Source organism: Heptranchias perlo, chromosome 8, assembly GCF_035084215.1.
Source record: "Heptranchias perlo isolate sHepPer1 chromosome 8, sHepPer1.hap1, whole genome shotgun sequence".
NCBI lineage: Eukaryota > Metazoa > Chordata > Chondrichthyes > Hexanchiformes > Hexanchidae > Heptranchias > Heptranchias perlo.
In genome coordinates this window covers 19,042,048-19,063,190 of record NC_090332.1, presented here as the reverse complement: position 1 = coordinate 19,063,190, position 21,143 = coordinate 19,042,048, and the positions used below count along the sequence as shown (strand labels likewise).

At 40.4% G+C, this 21,143-nt stretch overlaps 1 protein-coding gene across 2 annotated transcripts in view; it reads left to right on the top strand.

Moving 5' to 3' along the window:
* Positions 1-2,390: 2,390 nt before the first annotated feature.
* ppp1r21 (protein phosphatase 1, regulatory subunit 21) overlaps positions 2,391-21,143 on the top strand; it is a 64,324-nt gene continuing 45,571 nt past the window's right edge. The window contains exons 1-4 of one of the 2 annotated variants that reach the window (XM_067988742.1): positions 2,391-3,052; positions 5,354-5,422; positions 7,692-7,838; positions 12,902-13,003. In XM_067988742.1, coding sequence (XP_067844843.1) covers positions 2,999-3,052; positions 5,354-5,422; positions 7,692-7,838; positions 12,902-13,003 — 372 coding nt within the window. In that variant the 5' untranslated portion in view covers positions 2,391-2,998. Of the gene's footprint in view, positions 3,053-5,353; positions 5,423-7,691; positions 7,839-12,898; positions 13,004-21,143 lie in introns of both variants that reach the window. The other variant, XM_067988741.1, reaches the window with a different exon arrangement.

The window sequence follows — 21,143 nt, the reverse complement described above, 5'->3', positions numbered from 1 at the left end:
GTAGGGTTTAAATCCACAACCTTCTGAATCAGAAATGAGAGTGCTAACACTGAGCCAAGGCTGACACTTAATTAACACTGTCAACCCAACTCAGAAAACAAGGACATAAAAACACTACATATTATGCTGCCCAAAATGGAAGAGCATGTTATGTAAGGCATTAAACAAAAATTGTGTTTTACACCATGCATTTTTTGACATGTACACAAATGCCAATTTTCTGACATATAGTAAGTATATTGAGAATTAATACAAAGAAACTGTTTGGTGTGCATACAGTTGCAGACTTTGGCCATTGAGTGTCACTGTAGCGCAATCTGAGTTTTTGAGCCTCTGTTTTTTCAGCCAGCAGCCATGTTAGTATAGGTAAGTAATGGAGGCCCCATTGCAGCTCTCCATGGATTTCCTTGCACCTAACACACTGGCTATCTCAGCTTCAAGGCATTTCATCTGCAACCCCCACCCCTTCCAACGTGCTGTGATTCCATGGCCACTGTTGCTGCCTGCCCAATCACCCGCCCATGTTAACTCCTTTTGCTACTTACCCCCAAAGAAACTGTCTTGCCCACCAGCCCGCTGGCCAAGCTGTTCAACTAGAGGCCAGATACAATTCCAGACTGCTTGACCAACCTTTCCACACCCCTCCTTTACCCAAAGCAATCAGTTAGCTTCGCCCTCCCCCACTGAGCAACATCTTGGCCCATGCAAACTATAACAATGAGCAGCAATACTCCCCCTCATTGAGTATGTTTGGCCAGTGTTCCCTTTATCCCAATGGCTTCCAATTTATTCCCTCTCCCACTAAGAATCAATTATGTCCTTCCACCCCTAACAAAAGAGCTTTTCAAACCCAGCCCCCTCCACTGGGAGCAGCATTTTTCTATTGGCCCCTCTCCCAAAGAATCAATCCTGATCTATGTTCCTTCTACTCCCCATTCAGCAGGGAAATTATTCTGAGCCCATTGCTCCTTTCCTCCACTGAGCATCAAAACAGGCCCTGAGAAACTGTTCGCCCATCCCACTGACCAATAATCATCCAAACATCCTCATCTTCCCCTCTCCTCCTCTTCTTTCTTCTTTACCCTCTCTCCCTATTCCTGTCCACCTCTCTAAATCTCCCTTTCCTCATCTCTCTGCTCCATGTCCGCCTCCCATCTCCTCCTTCCTTCTGCCACCCCCTCTCTCCCACCCCACTTGACCTAAATCTTCTATTCATTATGACTCACTATGTGCAACACCATAGGAGATTAACTATCAATCGTATAAATTCAAAGTATTGTATTAAAATAAAGGCCACATCTAGTGACAATACGTTGTCAATAGTGGTCTCCATTCATAACACTTTAGGAAGAATGTCAAGGCCTTAGAGAGGGTGCATAAGAGATTTACTAGAATGATGCCAGGGATGAGGGATTTCAGCTATGTGGAGAGACTGGAGAAGCTGGGGTTGCTCTCCTGAGAACAGAGAAGGTTAAGGGGAGATTTGATAGAAGTGTTCAAAATCATGAACAGTTTTGACAGAGTAAATAATGAGAAATTGTTACCAGCGGCAGAAGGGTCAGTAACTAGAAGACACAGATTTAAGGTGATCGGCAAAAGAGCCAGAGGCAACACGAGGAAACAATGTTTTACAGCAGCGAGTTATAATGATCTGGAATGTGAGGGTGAGGAACAGATTACCTCCACTAGTAGTACAACAATAAACATTAATACGTTTCAAGGAGAAGCTTGACAGATTCTTATCTACAAATCTGATTCAGGGTTATTAAAAATGCACCAAGGGAAAGAATACTATGGATGGGTGCTACAACTGCCTAAAACTGCTACAATGTCACCGACTCCCTGTATGCAACGACATGGTAGATCCACGACTAATGAATAACAAATTACAACAAAACTATGTATCCAAGTATATCGCGGCTCATTGTCAGAGAGGTGGGAAAAAAATTACATTTGAGGTATTTGTATTGCAAGTAGAACAAAACAGCAAGTAATAAAAACTGCGCTATCTCCCCCAATAAAACACAACCATCTCTCACTAACGCCACAAGATTTCTGAATTATCTTCTTTCAAGTTGACCCACCTGGTGTATACTTCCAGCATTTTCCGATTTGAATTCAGACTCGCAGCATTGGTGATTTTTTTTTAACCTTTCAATTGTTTATTTATTACTTTATCTTGAGTTTCGTTGGATTTATGCAGAGGCCAACAAACTAACCTGAAGCTTGTTGCCATGGCGACTTGGTGCGCCAAGTCCTCATCACGTGGGATGCGAACCTCCGCTTGGTTTGTTCTTCCAGGCCTGGGCGTTCGCACGTTGCCGTGGCGACGCCGTCGATCTCTACGCGCTTACGTCCGACGTGCTTGCCGCGTTGCCTTTTGAACCAGCTCGCACAGCCGGAAGTAGTCGGCGCCATGGTGCGAGCGTTGAACTGGGCCCAAGCAGCGGGTTGCTCTCTGCACATACTCGCCGCGGCTGTATCATATCTGCCGGCTAATTAGAGGAAAGAAATCCCTTTGAAGCGTATTCTTGTACCACTGGCGGAGGCAAATAACTTTAGCCTCAGAGAAAGTAAAGAAGCCGGAATTGACCAGAGAGTGGACGGGCTGAAAGGGGCAGTGCTAGCAGATAGGGGAGTGGATGGGCCGAAGGGACATTGCTAGCAGAGAGTGGAGTGGAGTGGACGGGCCGAAGGGACAGTGCTAGCAGAGAGTGGAGTGGAGGGGCCGAAGGGACAGTGGAGTGGACGGGCCGAAGGGACATTGCTAGCAGAGAGTGGAGAGGCCGGTTTAATAGTGTATAATTGTTTATCATCCTCTGCGGTCGGCTGTTGCTCGATGATTTTCTGCCCTTTAAATATATTTTGATGTCGCTGTCAGTCTCCGTGTGAGAGAAGCTCACCCCCTGGGACTTCCCGCCCCAGTTCCGCCGAGTGATGAGACAGGCTCTGCCCGCCCCTTGCAAGCACTCATCGACCCTTCAGCCGCTTGCTGACCATGGCCGCAGATTTGCAAGCCAAGTATCAGAAACTTGCACAGGAGTACTCCAAGGTGTGGTTGATTGGCTTCAGTGCTGATTGCTGTTTTGTTGTTTGAATTCGTTCTTTTTTGAGATACTACCAATTTGGAGCAGACGGTCCTCAAGCTCTAACCATTGTCGAACTATGGAATACATGTTATTGTGCGATTTGCGGCATATGAATTGGTTTATTAATTGCCATTAAAATATATGCAGCATTGAGCAAACTGGAAATCACAAGCCATTCTCTTCACAGTAATATGTCACTACTAAAGTATGTTTATGCAACTTGTGAGCCTTTCTTTGTGTACTGAGGATTATGTAGGAATTTTTTTTTTAAATGCTGGAAATACAGCATCTCTAAAGAGGAAGAAGTAGGTTATTAACGTTTGGATTGTTGGAACTAAGCTTTCAGTGAAGATGAATGGGTATGAAATTTTAGTATGTACATTTGAACTGTCAAAACAATATGCAGTAATGCAATTGTAGATTCTGCTCTTCCAGACATGGGTGTGTCTTCAGCTATGTAACACCAGATTGAAGTTACAGATCTGTCATTAGTAGGTTACTGAGGGGAGCAATTTGAGATGTTGAACAAGAACCATTCTACAAAAATTGTGTTGCACAATGTTATTGCATTAAGTGTGACTTTATACATAGTGTATTAATACAAATACACTGCACATTACTTCATAATATAGGGTGTCAGGAAGAATTTGTTTATTTAATACATACTGGATTTGTCTGAAATCTATGGGTTGTGTGAGATTTAAATTCTTCATAGGGATGTACAGGTGACCTGTCTGCTGGAAGTTTTTTTTTATTCATGGGATGTGGGTGTCGCTGGCAAGGCCATCATTTATTGCCCTTGAGAAGGTGGTGGTGAGCCCCCTTCTTGAACCATTGTCCATGTGGTGAAGGTTCTCCCACAGTGCTATTAGGTAGGGAGTTCTAGAATTTTGACTGAGCGACAATGAAGGAACGGTGATATATTTTTACGTCAGGATGGTGTCTGACTTGGAGGGGAACATGTAGGTGATGGTGTTCCCATGCGCCCGCTGCCCTTGTCCTTCTAGGTGGTAGAGGTTGTGGGTTTGGGAGGTGCTGTCGAAGAAGCCTTAGCGAGTTGCTGCAGTACATCCTGTAGATGGTACACACTGCAGCCACTGTGTGCCGGTGGTGGATGGAGTGAATGTTTAGGGTGGTGGATGGGGTGCCAATCAAGCGGGCCGCTTTGTCCTGCATGGCGTCGAGCTTCTTGAGTGTTGTTGGAGCTGCACTCATCCAGGCAAGTGGAGAGTATTCCATCACACTCCTGACTTGTGCCTTGTAGATGGTGGAAAGGCTTTGGTGAGTCACTTGCCACAGAATACCCAGCCTCTGACCTGCTCTAGTAGCCACAGTATTTATGTGGCTGGTCCAGTTTAGTTTCTGGTCAATAGTGACCCCCAGGATGTTGATGGTGGGGGATTTGGTGATGGTAATGCCATTGAATGTCAAGGGGAGGTGGTTAGATTCTCATTGGAAGAGGTTGTTCTTGTTATAAGTGATTTGTATTCTTTTTAAATGTGTTGCAGAATAAATTGTGCTGAGATTTTTGTTAAATCTTCAAATACTCTTATACATTGTATAGTTCAGTTGTTTAAAATGTATTTAGCACAGTATGGTGGATGTACATGCTGTCCCATGGAGTGGTGGGATTCAGGTTCTTGGTTTTTTTCTCAAGGTGAGTTCTTGATTTTAGCCACACCATTGGTGGAAGTACTGGAAAAAGATTAAATGCTGTTTTCTGCCCTGTATGGAAGAGGAGTAAAATGAAAGGGGGGAGGGGGTACATTTACGTCCCCACTCTCCCAGGTAGTTGTCATTCAGTTCCTAATGGCCAGCTCAAAAGTAGTGTTTAAAAGAAGTTTGAACAGGTTGTCTGTCTTCTCTACTATTTGGGAAATGATGCAAGATACCCAAACAGAAGGGAGAAGATATAAAATGCCTTGCCAAATAGTGTTTAATTGTAGACTGATATAACTTTTGTACCAGAAGCCTTTATATTTTTTGCCTGTTACTGATTTAAAAGAATTATTTATGAATGCTTCCATTTATAATGTGTCGATTTTGTCTTTTAATACTTGGGTGAACATATTTTGAGTTGGCAGCTGCATGAGAATTTAAATCCGTTACTTTATTACAACATTCTCACAATATGCTAAAATGCTTTTTAGCACATTATTTAAAAATATCAATAAAACAGAATTTATAGCTCATTAAATTAATGTTTACTGGAATTATTGCTGAGAATCCCGCTGGTAAAATATGTATCTTTTGAAATGTTTCAGCTTCGGGCTCAGAACCAAGTACTGAAGAAGGCTGTTGTGGATGAACAAGGCCATGGTGCATCTTTAAAGGTACATTCCAGTGCATCTCGCATCTGTGAGATGCAAATGCAGTAATATTGCAATATTTGATGTCTGTCTTCCAGACCAAATTGTAGCCTTTTTGGTCTGAATGAGACATGTTCACGTAAATGTTGCAACTTCAACTGGGGCATTTTTTTTGTTGCAAATTTGCAATGCTTAAATAATTCAGTTTAAAGTTGTGCATGCAGTATAGTCTTATTTAGAACTGGAGATATTTTTATAACATCCAACTGAACCTGACTCTGATTTTGCAGAAAATGATCAAGTTGTAATAAGATAGGAGGTACAGCAATATTAGACTTGCTTAGGTCTAGAAAATTGGTCTCAACCAAGTATACATTAACCTGATGTACATTATATTCAAGGTATGAATTTATTCAATGCAAGGTAAATTGCCTGAGGAATACATTCCTGAATGTTTGTGGCAATGAGTGGGTGGTTGATAGGAGAAAGAACTCAAAATATAAAAATGCAATGCACGTTTGTACTAGCAAGAGTGATTCAGCAGGGGATTTATTCCTAAAACAAATTATCTAATTATTATCTGATTGCTGCTTGTGGGATCTTGCTGTGCGCAAATTGGATACCACTTTTCCCTACATTATAACAGTGACTACACTTCAAAAGTAATTCATTGGCTGTAAAGCACTTCGGGACGTCCTGAGATCATGAAAGGTGCTATACAAATGCAAGTTTGTTCTTTTATTTTAGTGTTGTCGCAAACTTCAAGATTGTCTTTCCTATATCCATGAAGCTGAGAATTCAGAAAATTGCACAAGCATACATAGTAGAAACAGTCCTATTGTTGAAATGCCCTTTGTTTTAATAATTAATTCTTTTTTGCTTTGTTGGATGAGTGACCGACCAGCTCCTTTGCCTCTATTTATGATAGTTTTATTTATTTCGTTCGTCCTTCTTTGCGCCCCCCCCCCCCCTCTGCTGTTGACAGCCTAGTTCAGAATCAGAACTTCTCATGTGGAGAATCAGGGGTGCAGACTCATTTTATGATACACTTCATAGGCATAGTGAGCTAGTATTAAGCTGCCAAAATATGAGTTCGATCAGAAGATGGGTTATATAACAAGCTGTATGGATTCCCATTATTCTGCAGTAAAATATGTTATGAAACTACATGTCCTTTTGTCTTGCTTTGCCAAATATTAGAAACACATCTTTCAAGGAGATCTAATTAGACCCCAACCTCCTTAATGCTTGTTCCACCCTCCATAAACTTGAGCTCATCCAAAACTCTGCCCGTATCCTAACTCACACCAAGTCCCGTTCACCCATCACCCCTGTCCTTGCTGGTCTACATTGGCTCCCGGTCTGGCAATGCCTCGATTTTTAAAATTCTCATCCTTGTTTTCAAATCCCTCCATGGCCTCGCCCCTCCCTATCTCTGTCACCTCCTCCAGCCCTACAACCTTCCGAGATCTCTGCACTTCTCCAATTCTTACCTCTTGCCCATCCTCCATTTTAATCGCTTCGCCATTGGCGGTCGTGCCTTCAGCTGCCTAGGCCCAAAGCTCTGGAATTCCCTACATAAACCTCCCCACCTCTCTCTCCTTTTAAGATGTACCTTAAAACCTACCTCTTTGGCCAAGCTTTTGGTCACCTGTCCTAATATCTCCTTATGTGGCTCGATGTCAAATTTGGTTTGATAATGCACCTGTGAAGTGCCTTGGGACATTTTACTATGTTAAAGGCGCTATATAAATGCAAGTTGTTCTTCGATTTTTTTTAGAAAGCTATGTGGTCAAGTGAAGTATGCCTTTACAGGTGAAAGTAATGCACTCAGCGTTAACTTTCAGTCTGGTATTTTATAGGCCAGATGCCGAGTAAATGTCTGTAATTTTACTCCATAATGTGTTCTAATGTCAATCTCGAGGGCATTTTATACAGTACGATGCCAACCATTCTTATGGAGAGGGACTTCCAATTATAAGCAGCTTTGTAGTATGAACTGTCTCTACTAGGAGCTAGATTGAGAATCCTTTTTACTCATTTTCACTTGGGGCCCTCACAAGCAAGAGAGACACAGGGAGGGGACTTTACGCCTTTTCAGTTTGAGCTGATTTAGAACACAGCGCAGAGGTGAAAATACACTGTCCCAGCACTATGCCACGCATTCTCTAGTGTTTTCTTTATATTGTGATAATGTCAGGACCAGCCAGGTGGAATGCAGTGGTCTTTTCCAGTCCTGTACCTCCCTATGTTGTATAAACTGACTTAACACATGGGTTTTTTCCTGCAATAGGAGGAGCTGAAGATGAAGGACCAAAGTGTTAGGAAGTTGCAGCAGGAAATGGACAGCTTGACGTTCCGAAATCAGCAGCTGGCAAAACGTGTAGAGCTACTTCAAGAGGAATTAGTGACTACTGAGGCCAAGGGCAAGAAGAACAAGGTAAAGAGTCTGGAGTGGAGCAAGGCTTTTGAATTTTTGATGAAACTGAGTAGTTAATGGCATGGTATTTAACATGTTTCATATTCATACTTTTATTTCCATTGTAAATAGATATCCATGTGTGTTAGCTGTAATTATCATCTCACTTTTTAAAAAAAAGTGTTCCAAGCCTCAGTTCAAAATGCTGCTTACTCAAAGCAGCACAACTTCTTTAACAATTGTAAAGATTAAAAAACCTTAAACAAAACTGAGTTGAGATGACTTCAACTCGGCATCACCTGAGAAGATGCTGACTCGCTTAAAGGACTACTAGAATCATAGAAGTTTACAGCACAGAAGGAGGCCATTCAGTCCAATGTGTCTGTGCTAGCTGTTTGCTAGAGCAATCCAAAACTAACCCCAATACCCCATGCTCTCCCCACAGCCTCGTATATGTCTCTGCTTCAAATATTTATCCAATATCTGTGTGTATAAAGGTGTGTGTGTACACTCTCTGCCAATTAAGTATTTGAACCACTAGGTCACTTTCTTTCTTCATACCTTATCGTCTCTTTTGCTCACTCCTTGCTTTTTCTCCAAACATATATTTGGTCACACTTAGCCACATTTAAATTACATCTGTCTGCCCATTCTGCTAACCTCTCTGTTTTCCTGAAGTCTTTCACAGTCCACCTCACTATTTCTCATACCTCCTATTTTCTGCCTTTTGGATGAGATGTTAAACCAAGGCCCCATCTGCCCCTTTAGCTGAACGTCAAAAAAACCTACGCACTATTCGAAGAAGAACAGGGGAGTTCTCCATGGTGTCCTGGCCAATATTTATCCCTCAACCAACACCCAAGACAAATTATCTGGTTATTGTCTGATTGCTGATTTTGGGATCTTGCTGTGTGCAAATTATCTGCCGTGTTTCCCTACATTACGACAGTGTCTACATTACAAAAGTACTTCATTGGCTGTAAAGTGCTTTGGGACGTCCTGACGTCATGAAAGGTGCTATATAAATGCAAGTTTTTTATTTTAGTGTCATCTGCAAATTAGAGTTTGTTTCCTATACCCACATCCAAATTATTTAAATATATACGGAAAACAAAAGGGGCCCTCAATTTAACACCTCATCTGCAAGTAAACACCTCCAGCAATGCAGCACTCTCTCAGTCTCTGAAGTATTAGCTTAGATTATGTGCTGAAGTTGTGGAATGAGGCTTGAACCTACAGCCTTCTGACCTGGGTGAGAGTGCAGCCATTGAGTCAAGCTGACACATGAGACTTATGCCACAGGGAATTAAAGAGAAAGTGGCCACATGGATAAAGAGTAGGGGCAAAATAAATTTTCTCAGTCTGTAAAGATGTGGTAAGTGATATTCCATGTGGGTTTGACCACAGGAGCACATAGATAGATATCAGGATGAGCAGATAGGTAGCAAATGCATTTTAATGTAGAACAATGTGAAGTAGTACATTTTGAAGTCAGAATAGAGGAAGGAAGTACTCTTTACATGGTATGGTTCTGAATGGATTAGAAGAGCCAAAGGTACCTTGGTATACAGACACGTTGGTCTTTAAAGTTGGCAGCATAAATGGACATGGGCTTAAAAAAGCAAACTGAATGTTCAACTTGTACAAGACGTTGGGTCACGGTTGGAACACCAAATGCAGTTTTGTGCACTCCATCATAGGAAGGATATAAAACTAATGGAAAAGGTACAGCATAGATTCACTTGGATATTACCAGGGATGGGGTTTACAGTTTGGAAAAGAGACTTCAAACATAAGGGCAATATTGTTATACTTTCCAACAGCATCAGGAGTTTTGCTTTAGTCATTGCTGCTATCAGGCTATTCTTTTGCTTTGGCTTCCTTGTGCTGTTCTGATGTACAGTACTTGTGTTTTCTGGAAACTGGAAATTTTAGAAATACTGCTTTGTCGTTTCCCTTTCTCCCCCCACCACCCGCACCAAATTGTCACTGAAATTACTTGCTCCATCTTCTAATAAAGCGTGCATGGTAACAAAGCGCTTCTGTCAGGTGCGTCATCAGGTGCCTCGTAGCATTATTTCTGCTTTTATGGTTTGCTATACAAGAATAAGGTGGTGTGATGGGCTCTTTCGTTAGTGTGCTTGGGACAGGAAGTAACTGAAACTAAAAATTCCCAACAAGTCTGACCCACTGGTTACACTTGATCTCTATTGAATGCCCATTATCTGAAAAAATCAGTTAATGGCACTAAAAAATATATACAAAAGAGGTTTACAATTGTTTTTAAATTGACTTTTGAAAAAGGTAACAATAACCACAAAATAAAAACCCTAGTTAAATTTGACACCTGTGATTGACTATTCAAATTTTTTTTTTGGCTCCTGGGTTGTGTAGCACATTGGGAGTCATAGTGCTGTGCCATGTATAGTACATTGCTTGTGACTTGCAGCAACTCGCCAAGGCTTCTTCGACAGCACCTCCCAAACCAGTGACCTCTCCTACCTAGAAGGACAAGGGCAGCAGGCGCATGGGAACACCACCACCTGCACGTTCCCCTCCAAGTCACACACCATCCTGACTTGGAAATATATCACCATTCCTTCATTGTCGCTGGGTCAAAATCCCAGAACTCCCTACCTAACAGTACTGTGGGGGTTCCTTCACCACACGGACTGCAGCGGTTCACTACCACCTTCTCAAGGGCAATTAGGGATGGGCAATAAGTGCTGGCCTTGCCAGCAACGCTCACGTGAATGGATTTTTTAAAAAAAATCTCCATATGGTTCCTGATTTCAGCATCATTTATGAAGAGATTCTAAGAGGGAGCTAAGTAATTCCTTGTTTTTGGGGAAGGGGTAAGAGGAGAGAAATGAGCGGTATTGGCAAAGTTCTAGGATGGGTTGTTTATCTCCTATCTCAACCAGTGATAGTTTGTATCTTTCTAAAAATAACACAACAGCTGCTGACTTAACTTTCTTGAGCATATAATCACTGTCTTGGGCATTGCATGGCATGGCCATGTCTATTATGATTGGACGACAATGTTCTATGTTTATGTCATATCATTGTTACAATGCAATAGTGACAGCCATTAACTATGTCTAAGCTCAGTTGGTAGCGCACTTGCTTCTGAGTTGAAGATTAATTGGTTTAAGCCCCACTCCAGTTTATAGTCCAGGTTGACACTCCAATGTAGTAATACGGGAGTGCAGAAAGGTCCTCTGCATCCTTCATATGACATGCTAAACTGAGGCCCTATTGCATGTTACAGGTAGATACTAAAGAACCCATGGAACTATTCAAAAATCAGGAAGTGTTCCTGCACCCACCCCGCCCCCTGCAAAGTGTGTCTCAAAAAAACAGATTAATTGGTCATTCATCTCATTGCTGTTTGTGGGATCTGGTGTGTGTGCAAAAATAACAACCTACCCAACAGTGACTGCAGTGTAGTAGTTCATTGTATATGAAGCGCTTTGTTTCTGAGCCATGATAAGGTGATTTTACATATACATATGTCTTTTTCTCCCAAGATGTTGAAATCTTGACATGAATTTATTTCCCCTTTCTGTGTTTTCAAGATAAAGTAAAAACATGATTATTATCTAGAAGACATTTGTTTTCTAGATAATAAATTTGCACATCTTCATGATCTGTTTTTCATCCCTGAACTGTGGAACTAGAAAGTAGTCCTGAAATTATGCTGTCATATACAATATGTTAAGTATACTTTAGGTAGTTTTGAATCCAGGGACACAAGGCGAAACAATGTGCTAACTTACTGTACCATCCAGTCCATTCTAGTTTTTAGTATCATTTAATTTTGCAACCTTGACAAAATCGCCTCAATGCCAAATTCAATTTCACGCTAATATCAATTATTGGATCTATCCAGACTACTCTGATCAGTTTGTGTGTGAATTATGTATTTGTTGATCTCTCGTGACATTGCACACGGGGAGCCAATATCAGATGTAATATTCAAGTCAAGCACGTTTAGAAGATGGGGGAATAACTAAATCAAAGGGAGGAGAGGAGGATACAGATGGGATAGTGGGTGGAGGGGAAAGCAAGGGCGAGGTTGACTAGGGAAGGAGGAGGAGGAGGAGGAGGAGGAGATGATAGACAGGAGAGGAAAGGGAGAGACTATGTACAACCAAACTGTTGCCAAATGATAGAGGGAAGAGTGGGATGTTAGGGGAAAGTGATGCTCTGAGCCTCAGTGGGGGGGGGGTGGGGCTGGTGAAATCTGAAAACAGCTGCTCAGTTAAGGAAGGGGTTGAAATCACCAAAAAGATGTTCGGGGGTGGGGAGGGGCATTAGGGAAGTTTCTAATGACTTGTTAAGGCATGTCTTCGGGCTGTTCTTCAGGCAGGTTGACATGCTAAAGTGTGAGGGAGGTATCAACAGATGTTTACTAGAGCAGGTGGGCCGAGGTTCTGCTGGGTTGTTGGGCCCATATGGTGGGACTGTTAACAGTAGAAATGCAGCAGGATTTCTGTCAAATTCATTATGGTGGTCGGCCTAGAGCTTGTGCAAGCTGTTGGGGCTGAGTCTAGAAGATGGAATGGGAGATGTCTGCCAGGAGCCTATTGGGCAATGTTCATGTGGGACAGGGGAGGAATTAAGCAGTGTTTTTGTTCATCGTAGTAGGACCAAAGTACGATTGTTCATTGGGGCTGTCAGGCTGGTGTGGCATGGGGCCATGATTTGGCTATGTTGATTGGCAACATTAGGTTAATCACTTTTGTGACAGTGATGGACAGCACGGCTGGGAGAAAGTAAACACTTGACTTTACTTTACCAAGATGTCTGCCCTGTTTACCAATTGGATATGTGCAGCATCACCCAGTGGTGAATGTTGGGAATTGCAGCAAAAGTTCAAACAAACGGATCGACGCTAGTTGATTGACAGTCACATAACATTAGGTGATACCCCCTTGTACACAATTTTTCGCGTAATGTTGTTTTCAGTGCTATCTACAGCTGCAGTAATGCAGTACCTTTTTGAATTTATATATTTGTATGTGTGTTTAATGAAAATCAGAATAGCTATTAACTAAATTTTGAATGGTCTTGTACAGCAGAAGAGTGCTGACTCCCCATCTCAACTGAACCAGCAGCGGCAGAGTGTGTTTGATGAAGATCTGCAGAACAAGATAGAGGAAAATGAGCGACTGCATAAACAAGTGAGTTGATTCCACAGTGTCCAAGTTACCTCGCACATAGCAGATCTTGTGAGAAGAGCTGCTGTAACAACAAGTGTGAGAAATCCAAACCATTGACAGCTATAATAGTGAGTTACTGGCTGAAAATCCTCAGAGGGATTTTTGAATACAATCTGATTCCAGAGCACTGACTAAGATCAGTTAACTCGGCACAAGCCAGGAATCAAAATTGGAATCTTCTGGTTTGCGTAGTTTAGTTACATACTGCCATTTACTGACTGAATTGTATTTTCGAAAATACAATTCTATCAATCTCCTGCAGTTGAAGGGGTTAAGTGCAACCTAATCATTTTTAAAAATTAAAAAAAAGGGCACGGAAGACTGATAACTAAAACATTCAGTAAGATAAAATAGACAAAAAATGTACCAATAGGATGGATGAACTTTGCACATTAAGGCAGTTAAGCTTTTTACATTTCTGATTTCTATTTGATTACATCACAGTCATACTGGTTGGCTCCAGAAGAATGTACCTGGCAGACCAGAAATAAGTGTGTGGATTTTATGTGTGGGCCACATCCTTTTAACAGTTATTCATTGGCTCCTAAAAATTTAAATATATAAAAATAATTCGTATGAATTTAAACATTGAACTAAATTCTGTGGTCGTTGCATGTTCAAACTTAAAAATAAATCTTTTATGTTAACTGTGCCTCAAAGGCCCAGAAAACAGTTCAGTAATCCTGCTGCCAGGTGCACACTCTAGTCATTAAATATCTTTTAAATCGAATCTAACAATTTTGAGAAAGTAGTCTGCTGTAACAGTGGGTAAGATGATGCACCTTAAAACCTACCCCATTGACCAAGCTTTTAGTCACCTGTCCTAATACCTCCTTATGTGGCTCAGTGTCAAATTTTATCTGATTACACTGCTGTGAAGCGCCTTGGGACATTTTATTACATTAAGGGTGCTATATAAATGCAAGTTGTTGTATTTACAGTACAGAGGCAATAATTTGTCCCATCATGCCTATTCTGGTGCAATATGACCTTTTTCATGAATCATTCACCATCTTAACATGTGTTTTACAATCTCTGCCACGACAATCAATGCAAGTAACATGAATAAAGTTTTTAAGTTTGAAAGGCAAAATTATATTTATAAACTCACCTTCTCACACTAAAACATCTTGAAAGTGTTTCACTTCGTGCATTCCTTTTGGAGTGCAATAACTGCTATTGGCAAAGTTTGGAAGGGACCACATCGAAGTATATAAAATTTTATGTAAGTGAATATAGATAACTTAAACAAAGATTGTTACTAAACTAGTATATCGTAGAATTCCAAGCATTGGAATTCCCTCCCTAAACCTGTCTGCCTCTCTACCCCTCTCTCCTTTTAAGGAGCTCCTTAAAACCTACCCCTTTGACCAAGCTTTTGGTCACCTGTCCTAATACCTCCTTATGTGGCTCGGTGTCAAATTTTATCTGATTACGCTGCTGTGAAGCGCCTTGGGACGTTAAGGGCGCTATATAAATGCAAGTTGTTGTATTTACAGTACAGGAGGCAATAATTTGTCCCATCATGCCTATTCCGGTGCTAGCTCTTAACTGGTGCTACATACACTAATCCCATTTCTTTGACTTTTCCCCATATCCGTTTATGGTCATCATTTTCAAATACTTATCAAATTGCCTTTTTAAATGTTATTGGTTTTAATCAATCTATAGATGAGTTAAACCCAGATTATTCCTTTCGAAATACACTAAGAAAGCCGGACTAACATTCATAAATGGAAATGAGTGGAAGTAAATTTAGAGCACATATCTGAATAAACTTCTTTGCTTCAAGCAACAGTTGTTTGGATCAATCTGCCAAGCAAGGTAATAGAGGTTAAAAAAAATATTGAGGGTTATTCAAAATAGAATTAAATAGCATGATGAGAGTTGAGATGTTGGAAGCATAAGCTTCAGTGCTACAAAACCTGCATCTGGACGCTACTTGCCCATATGCAATTGTTCAAAAAATAGTTAATACTCAATGCTATTAGAATTCTTGGTTTTCTTGCCAAACCTCAGACTCTTGAGAGGTCTGGTAACCATGTGAGTTTTTTTATTAAGAGCAACCTGCATATACATAGTGCCTTTAACATAATAAAACATTTCAAAATGCTTCACAAGGGCAGAAAATAACCAACAATTGAAAAGTGGAGGAAGGATTAGGGGTTAGTGACCAAAAACCTACTCAAAATCTACCTCCATCTTATTTTCGAAGAAGGTAGAAAAGTAGCAAAGTGAAGAGAAGGAGGAATGCAAAGGAGGCCAGAATCCTAAGAGTAGAGGGGTGAGTACAGGAACATAAGAATTTAGAGGTTATAAGGAGGGAGGAGGCTATGGAAGGGTTTATAGACAAAGTGCAATTTGAAGCAAAAATGTTGTTGCCTCTGAACTGTAATACCCAAGCACGAGTAAAGTGATTTTTTTTCAGCAAGGTATTGCAATACAAGGACAACCAGACTTATCTTGTCACTCACCCTGCTGCCCTTGTTCCTGTCTTTCCCTATTAGCACCAGAAACAGAATGGCTTCTATATAGTAGCCATTATAAATGGAAGTTGGAGACTCGTATGATATCATTTGTTCAGATAGTTGATATTGTAAGAGCCACTCTTATGACTTCTTCCTCAGCCACCTGTTCTAAACCTGATAACTCACTCAAAGAACAGATTTCTCTCTTGCACTGACACTAAATTAAATCTGATTGGGCTACATTGTACTGATGAAGCAGTCCATTGATAATTTACCACCATTATTTTGTGAATTTATGTAGTTTGTTCAGTGACTACAACATTTTGTATTCAGTCGTGTTGAAGCATTTATTTTGGATATATAGGCGTATGTGTGTGCATATGTATTATATGGACTAGTGGATCTCCTGTGGTGTTGCTCACCAGTAAGTTTAAAAATATTATTCGTCCTTAGGATGTGGCAAGGCAGTATTTATTGCCCATCCCTAATTACCCCGTAGGCATTGAGTCAACCATATAGTGTAGGACTGGAGTCACATACAGGCCAGACCATATAGGGGCAGCAGGTTCCGTTGCCTGAAGTACATTAGGGAATCAGTTGGGTTTATATGACAATCCAGAAATTTTCATGGTTCTTTTTCTGGTACTAGCCCCTAATGACCAGATATAACATTCATTTTCACAATTTGCAATGGTGGAATTTGAGCATACAATTTCTGGACTGCTAGTGCATTACCATAATCAGTAGGCTGCAGTACCCACACCTGACTAAAAGACATGTTGATAAGCAACATTATTTATTTCTTGGGAGCACAGCAAATAAATGGGAAACACTTGGCATCAAAATATAAAAACTGAGTAGAATAAATGTATAAAAAATTAAACCATTTACAGGCTGTTGGTTTTAAAATAAAATATCTGAACTTTGTTGCACAGAGGAAACAGGCTCAGGGAGGCTCAAGGCAAGGAACAAAGATAGTAGAATGAAAGAAAGGTAGCAGCGCTACCTAATTTAGGAGGACCTAAAGGTGAGTATAGTAAAGGAGCTGTGCAAATGTAACCCGTTTAAAAGTAATGTAAATAGGTGTTCCTTTTAGTGTTACAAAGTGTCACAATGTGTGACAGAAATTATGATACAAGAAGTATGTGCAGTCGTAAGAAATTTCAAGATATACATATGTCTCTTGTCTTTTCCTCCCTAATCCCTACACTTGTCAGTCCATACTTTTCCTCTATCAAACCTCATCTCTCTCCGCATTTTCTTCGATCCTCTGCATCCTCTGTTGCTCATGCACCTCCACTCCACTCCTCTTGCCTTGTCTACCATTCCTTCTCCTATTTCCCCCCCCCCCCCACCCCCTGCCACTGACTAATTTTTTTTCAAGGGAGTGTGATGAAGGGAGCATTCCCATTTGTCAGGAGTGTGCCCTTTCCCATCAATGCAATCTAAATTTTCCTGCTACTCTGTGTATCTTTTGGTCAGTTGGGTTGCAGTGTGATTTTGTTTGGCTGTGATGTGAAGTGGAGTGTTTTGCTGATGTCTGCTATTGGCAGAATGTCAGGAATGGAGACCAGATGTTTTCTGCTGGCTCATACAGAATTTCAGTTTGAACCATTTTTTTTAATGTTATGTGCCATAAATTTAGTGGGGTGGGAACAGGAGTAGGCTATTCACCCCTCAAGCCTGTTCCGCCACTCAAATCATAGCTAATCTGTACCTCAACTCCATTTACCTGCCTTTTTTCATATCCCTTGATACCCTTACCTAACAAGAATCTATTGATCTCAGTTTTGAAAATTTCAATTGACCCAGTCTTTTTCAATTAGCTTTTTTGATTACGTTTTGTACCTGTACACCAGCTTTTAGTGATGTGTACATGGATACCTAAATCCCTTTGCATCTCTAAATCTTCTGATTTGTCTTTCTCAGATCCTAAGAGGGGTGCACATCCAACTGCAGCTAGAGGAATACACATAAGTTTATCTGTATTTAGTGCGTTGGGAATCACAAGAGGCAGTCTAGGGTATTTTAATTCTCTTGGCTAAAATTTTGGATTTGTCCAAAATTATATGCAGGAGCGGTATGGTACATGTAGTTTTAATTTTAATGTGGTTTCAGCTGGAAACCATTTTTTATTTCATTTTTAATGGGCAGTAATTGGGTATTTTTCTCCCTTTTTGTGTATTATATTTTTTTGTTGCTAATTTTCACCACTTTTCTTACTCCTCTTCTTCTGAAGACTTTAACTCCTGCTGGGTATGGTTCCTCAGGTGCTGGTTGCCCGAGTGATTATTGTCCATGCGTGAGTAACAGGAGAATTTGACTGTGGGGGAATTCTAACCAAGCCTGATCCTGTTTTCCAGCAGCAGTATCTAGATAATGATCAGGAGGGGAAATCTGAGCTTTAATTCCCTTCCCTGCCCCCCACCCCCAGCCCAGAGTTACTGAGGCTAATAGTTACTCCCCTACTGCCACTCAAAAAAAAAAATTGAGAATTGATCCTAAAATCCATTTTGCATGATATATATTATATATTAAATAAGTGAATTGCTAACATTTGGTATCTAAACATCATATTCTGTAGGCAATGTCATTGCTCGTTTTTCAGATATCTCTTGCTTTTTGTGACTTTTTTTTGTTTTCTTTTGCAAGTAGCCAATGTCATTTTGAATGTTGGTTTGGGAACTCCAGGTGACTAATGCATCAGATTTCTGCACTAAAAAATTAACTATTGAGGCATTAATGCAAATTTAATGAATGATTTACCATTCGTCACTAGGTTAAAAAAGATACAAAACCCAAAATGTATAGATTAACTAGTATAACGTACATTCTTCCCACTGGGGGCATTTGGACAGTTATAATAAAAAAAAAAATTCCTATCTCCTCCTCCTCCCTTTGACTGTTGCCTGTACTCCTTTCCCCCTTCTCCAACTCCTCTCTCCCTTCAGTTGTTTCCCTGCTCTTCTCTCCTTTGATACCCACCCCTCCACTCTACCCTAGCTTCTTCGCTCCTTGGTTTAGGGGTGTCATTTGAGTTTGTCTGCCTATTGCTTGAGGAACTAGATCAATAGGAACATACAGGCAATCTGCTTAGCTCTGTCCTGTTTGAAATAGCACTCCTTATGATGTAATAGTTTAATTCCAGTTGCTTTTATTTCAATTTTTTTTCTTTAATTTGGAATAATCATAATTGCACTGCAAATGATGGCAATTAAGGCATACTGCTCCTTTACAACTGATACTTTAAAATGTAGATAGTTCAAAACAGTCTCCAAATTATATCATATTATAAAACAATAGCATTTTGTTACAAGCAAGTCTAGTCCAGAAAGTCTCTGGATTCAGTAACGTTCATAGTAGAAAGTTGTGTATAAAGAAATGTTTCCTGAATACCATTTTTTCCCCTTTAAGTTTAATTACTTAGTTGTCAGCCCTATTAAATTGCAAATTAATTGGAGGAAGCTTAAATGTATACAGTTCACTTCTGATAATTCAAAGCCTGTTTTATGTAATTATCCAATAATTTGAATTAAGCAACGTAGCAATGTGGGAATTTAGTGCTTAAAAATGTGAATTATCAGAGAATTAAAATTAAGAGTGGATGTACCAGAAACTATAGAACCCTTTTATTGGAGTCTGTGAGGTAATTATTCTTGGTAAATTAAATTTCTTCTGCAAACGGGCTGTTCACGTGTCTTTGGTAAAGCTGGAGTCTCCCCAAGAGTACTGTGCTGATTTAATTTTGGATCCATTTCAAATGCAGTCTGGAATTGCATTTAACTACCATTCTGTGTATGCACATTTTTATTTCTTTAATAATGTTTTTGGGACATGTAGCTTCTTTTTCCACTCTAACTTCAAGGGCCTCCATAGCTTCACTCTTGAGCAATAAAACTGATTTTATCTTTAAATAAAGTTCTCTGCTTATATTCTTTAATTGGATTGCTACACACCTTTTAGGCCAAGAACATGGGTGTTCATCCTGCTTATAAACACTTGCCAGCATTGTTATATAACCAACGCTGGGGACTGCTGCTTTTTGGTTCAGCCTTTTGGCACTAAATGTGATCTATCTGAAATTGGGTAACAAGCCGTACATCATGTAATATATGTAGCAGTCTAGTATGTATGGTAAGATGAGGATGTAAACCAGAATCCTTTCCTCCTGTGGCGTAGTACTTTTAATGATTGCCAGGTACATGAAGTTTTCAGCAAATATGATTAAAGATCAAAAGCAGATTTTTCTAGATATTCTTCCCAAATGTTTCTATCTCATTCTCTTGAGAGTTGGTTTGATTACTGAGCAGAGGGTTGTTTTTGTTTTGATTTAGCTGCAATGCTTTCCACCATTCTGGTTGAATGGGAGAAGTTGATCCATGCTCTGGAAGCCATGTACATATATTTCATACATTGCATTTAAACTTATTAAAAACAAAGATGATCCATATTGCCCCCCCACCCTTGCCGGCCAACCCGATCATCAATTTTCACGCAAGTTTCACAGTTCCCACATTTTCTAAATTTTAGTAGTTATTTGTTGTCCTCATTTGCCCTGCTGGCATAGATCGGTTGAGCCGAATGGCCTGTTTCTGTGCTGTGAATTCTATGTGAAGCGTATCTTTGATTAATGCCAAAAATGGCTGAGGGCTTTTACTAAGCTTGATGCTGACTGAAAATATTCTTCCCATTCATTCATTCATCCCTTCATGTACAAATGGGGGAAATCAGAAACTCTCCTCTTGTGAGCCATGCAGCGCAATCTCCAATGATAGTGAGCCTCATTCTCGTTCTTTTTTATATTCTTCCGCTCCATGTATGAAAAGTTCTTCAAACTTGTTTTACATAGCCTTTTTTTTCAGGCTAGGAGCATCAATTTTTGCAAATTCTTTATTTCAATGCCGTTGTAATTTCTATACCATATTTGTGTGTGTGCCTCAGTGGTAGCAATCTCTTCTGAGTCAGAAGGTTGTGAGTTTAAACTCACTGCAGGGCTTGAGCACGCGACCTAGTCTGACATTTCAGAGCACTATTGAGGGAGTGCTGCATTGCCAGAGATATCGTCTTTTAGATGAGATGTTAAACTAAAGCCCCATCTGCCCTCTCGGGTGGATGTAAAAGATCCCCTGGCACTATTTGAAGAGGAGTGAGGAAATTCTACTGGTGTCCTGGCCAACATTTATCCCTCAACCAACAAAACAGATTAACTGGTCATTTGTCTTAATTGTGGGAGCTTGTTGTATGCAAATTGGATGCTACGATTGCCTACAAAACTACAGTGACTACACTTCAAAAGTAATTAATTGACTGTGCTTTAGAGCATCCTAAGGTTGTGAAAGGCACTATATAAATGCAAGTTCATTTGTTTTTTGCATTTTCTTTTCATTCATACTTTTTTATTTTGAGTCTGTTCCAGCTGCATTTTCTCTTTCTCCCTGCCCCTGCCCCCGCCCCCGCCCCCTCCTCTCCCCCGCCCCCCCAATCAAATTTTAGAATGAAGTTTGTTTTTTATTGAGTCCTTCAGTTGGGATTGGTTGGCTTTTTGTCCAATTTATGTTCTATCCTGCTTGCACTTTGGTTCATGCGAGCAGTTAATTTTAAATATTGAACATCCTTATATCAGGCCTTTACAC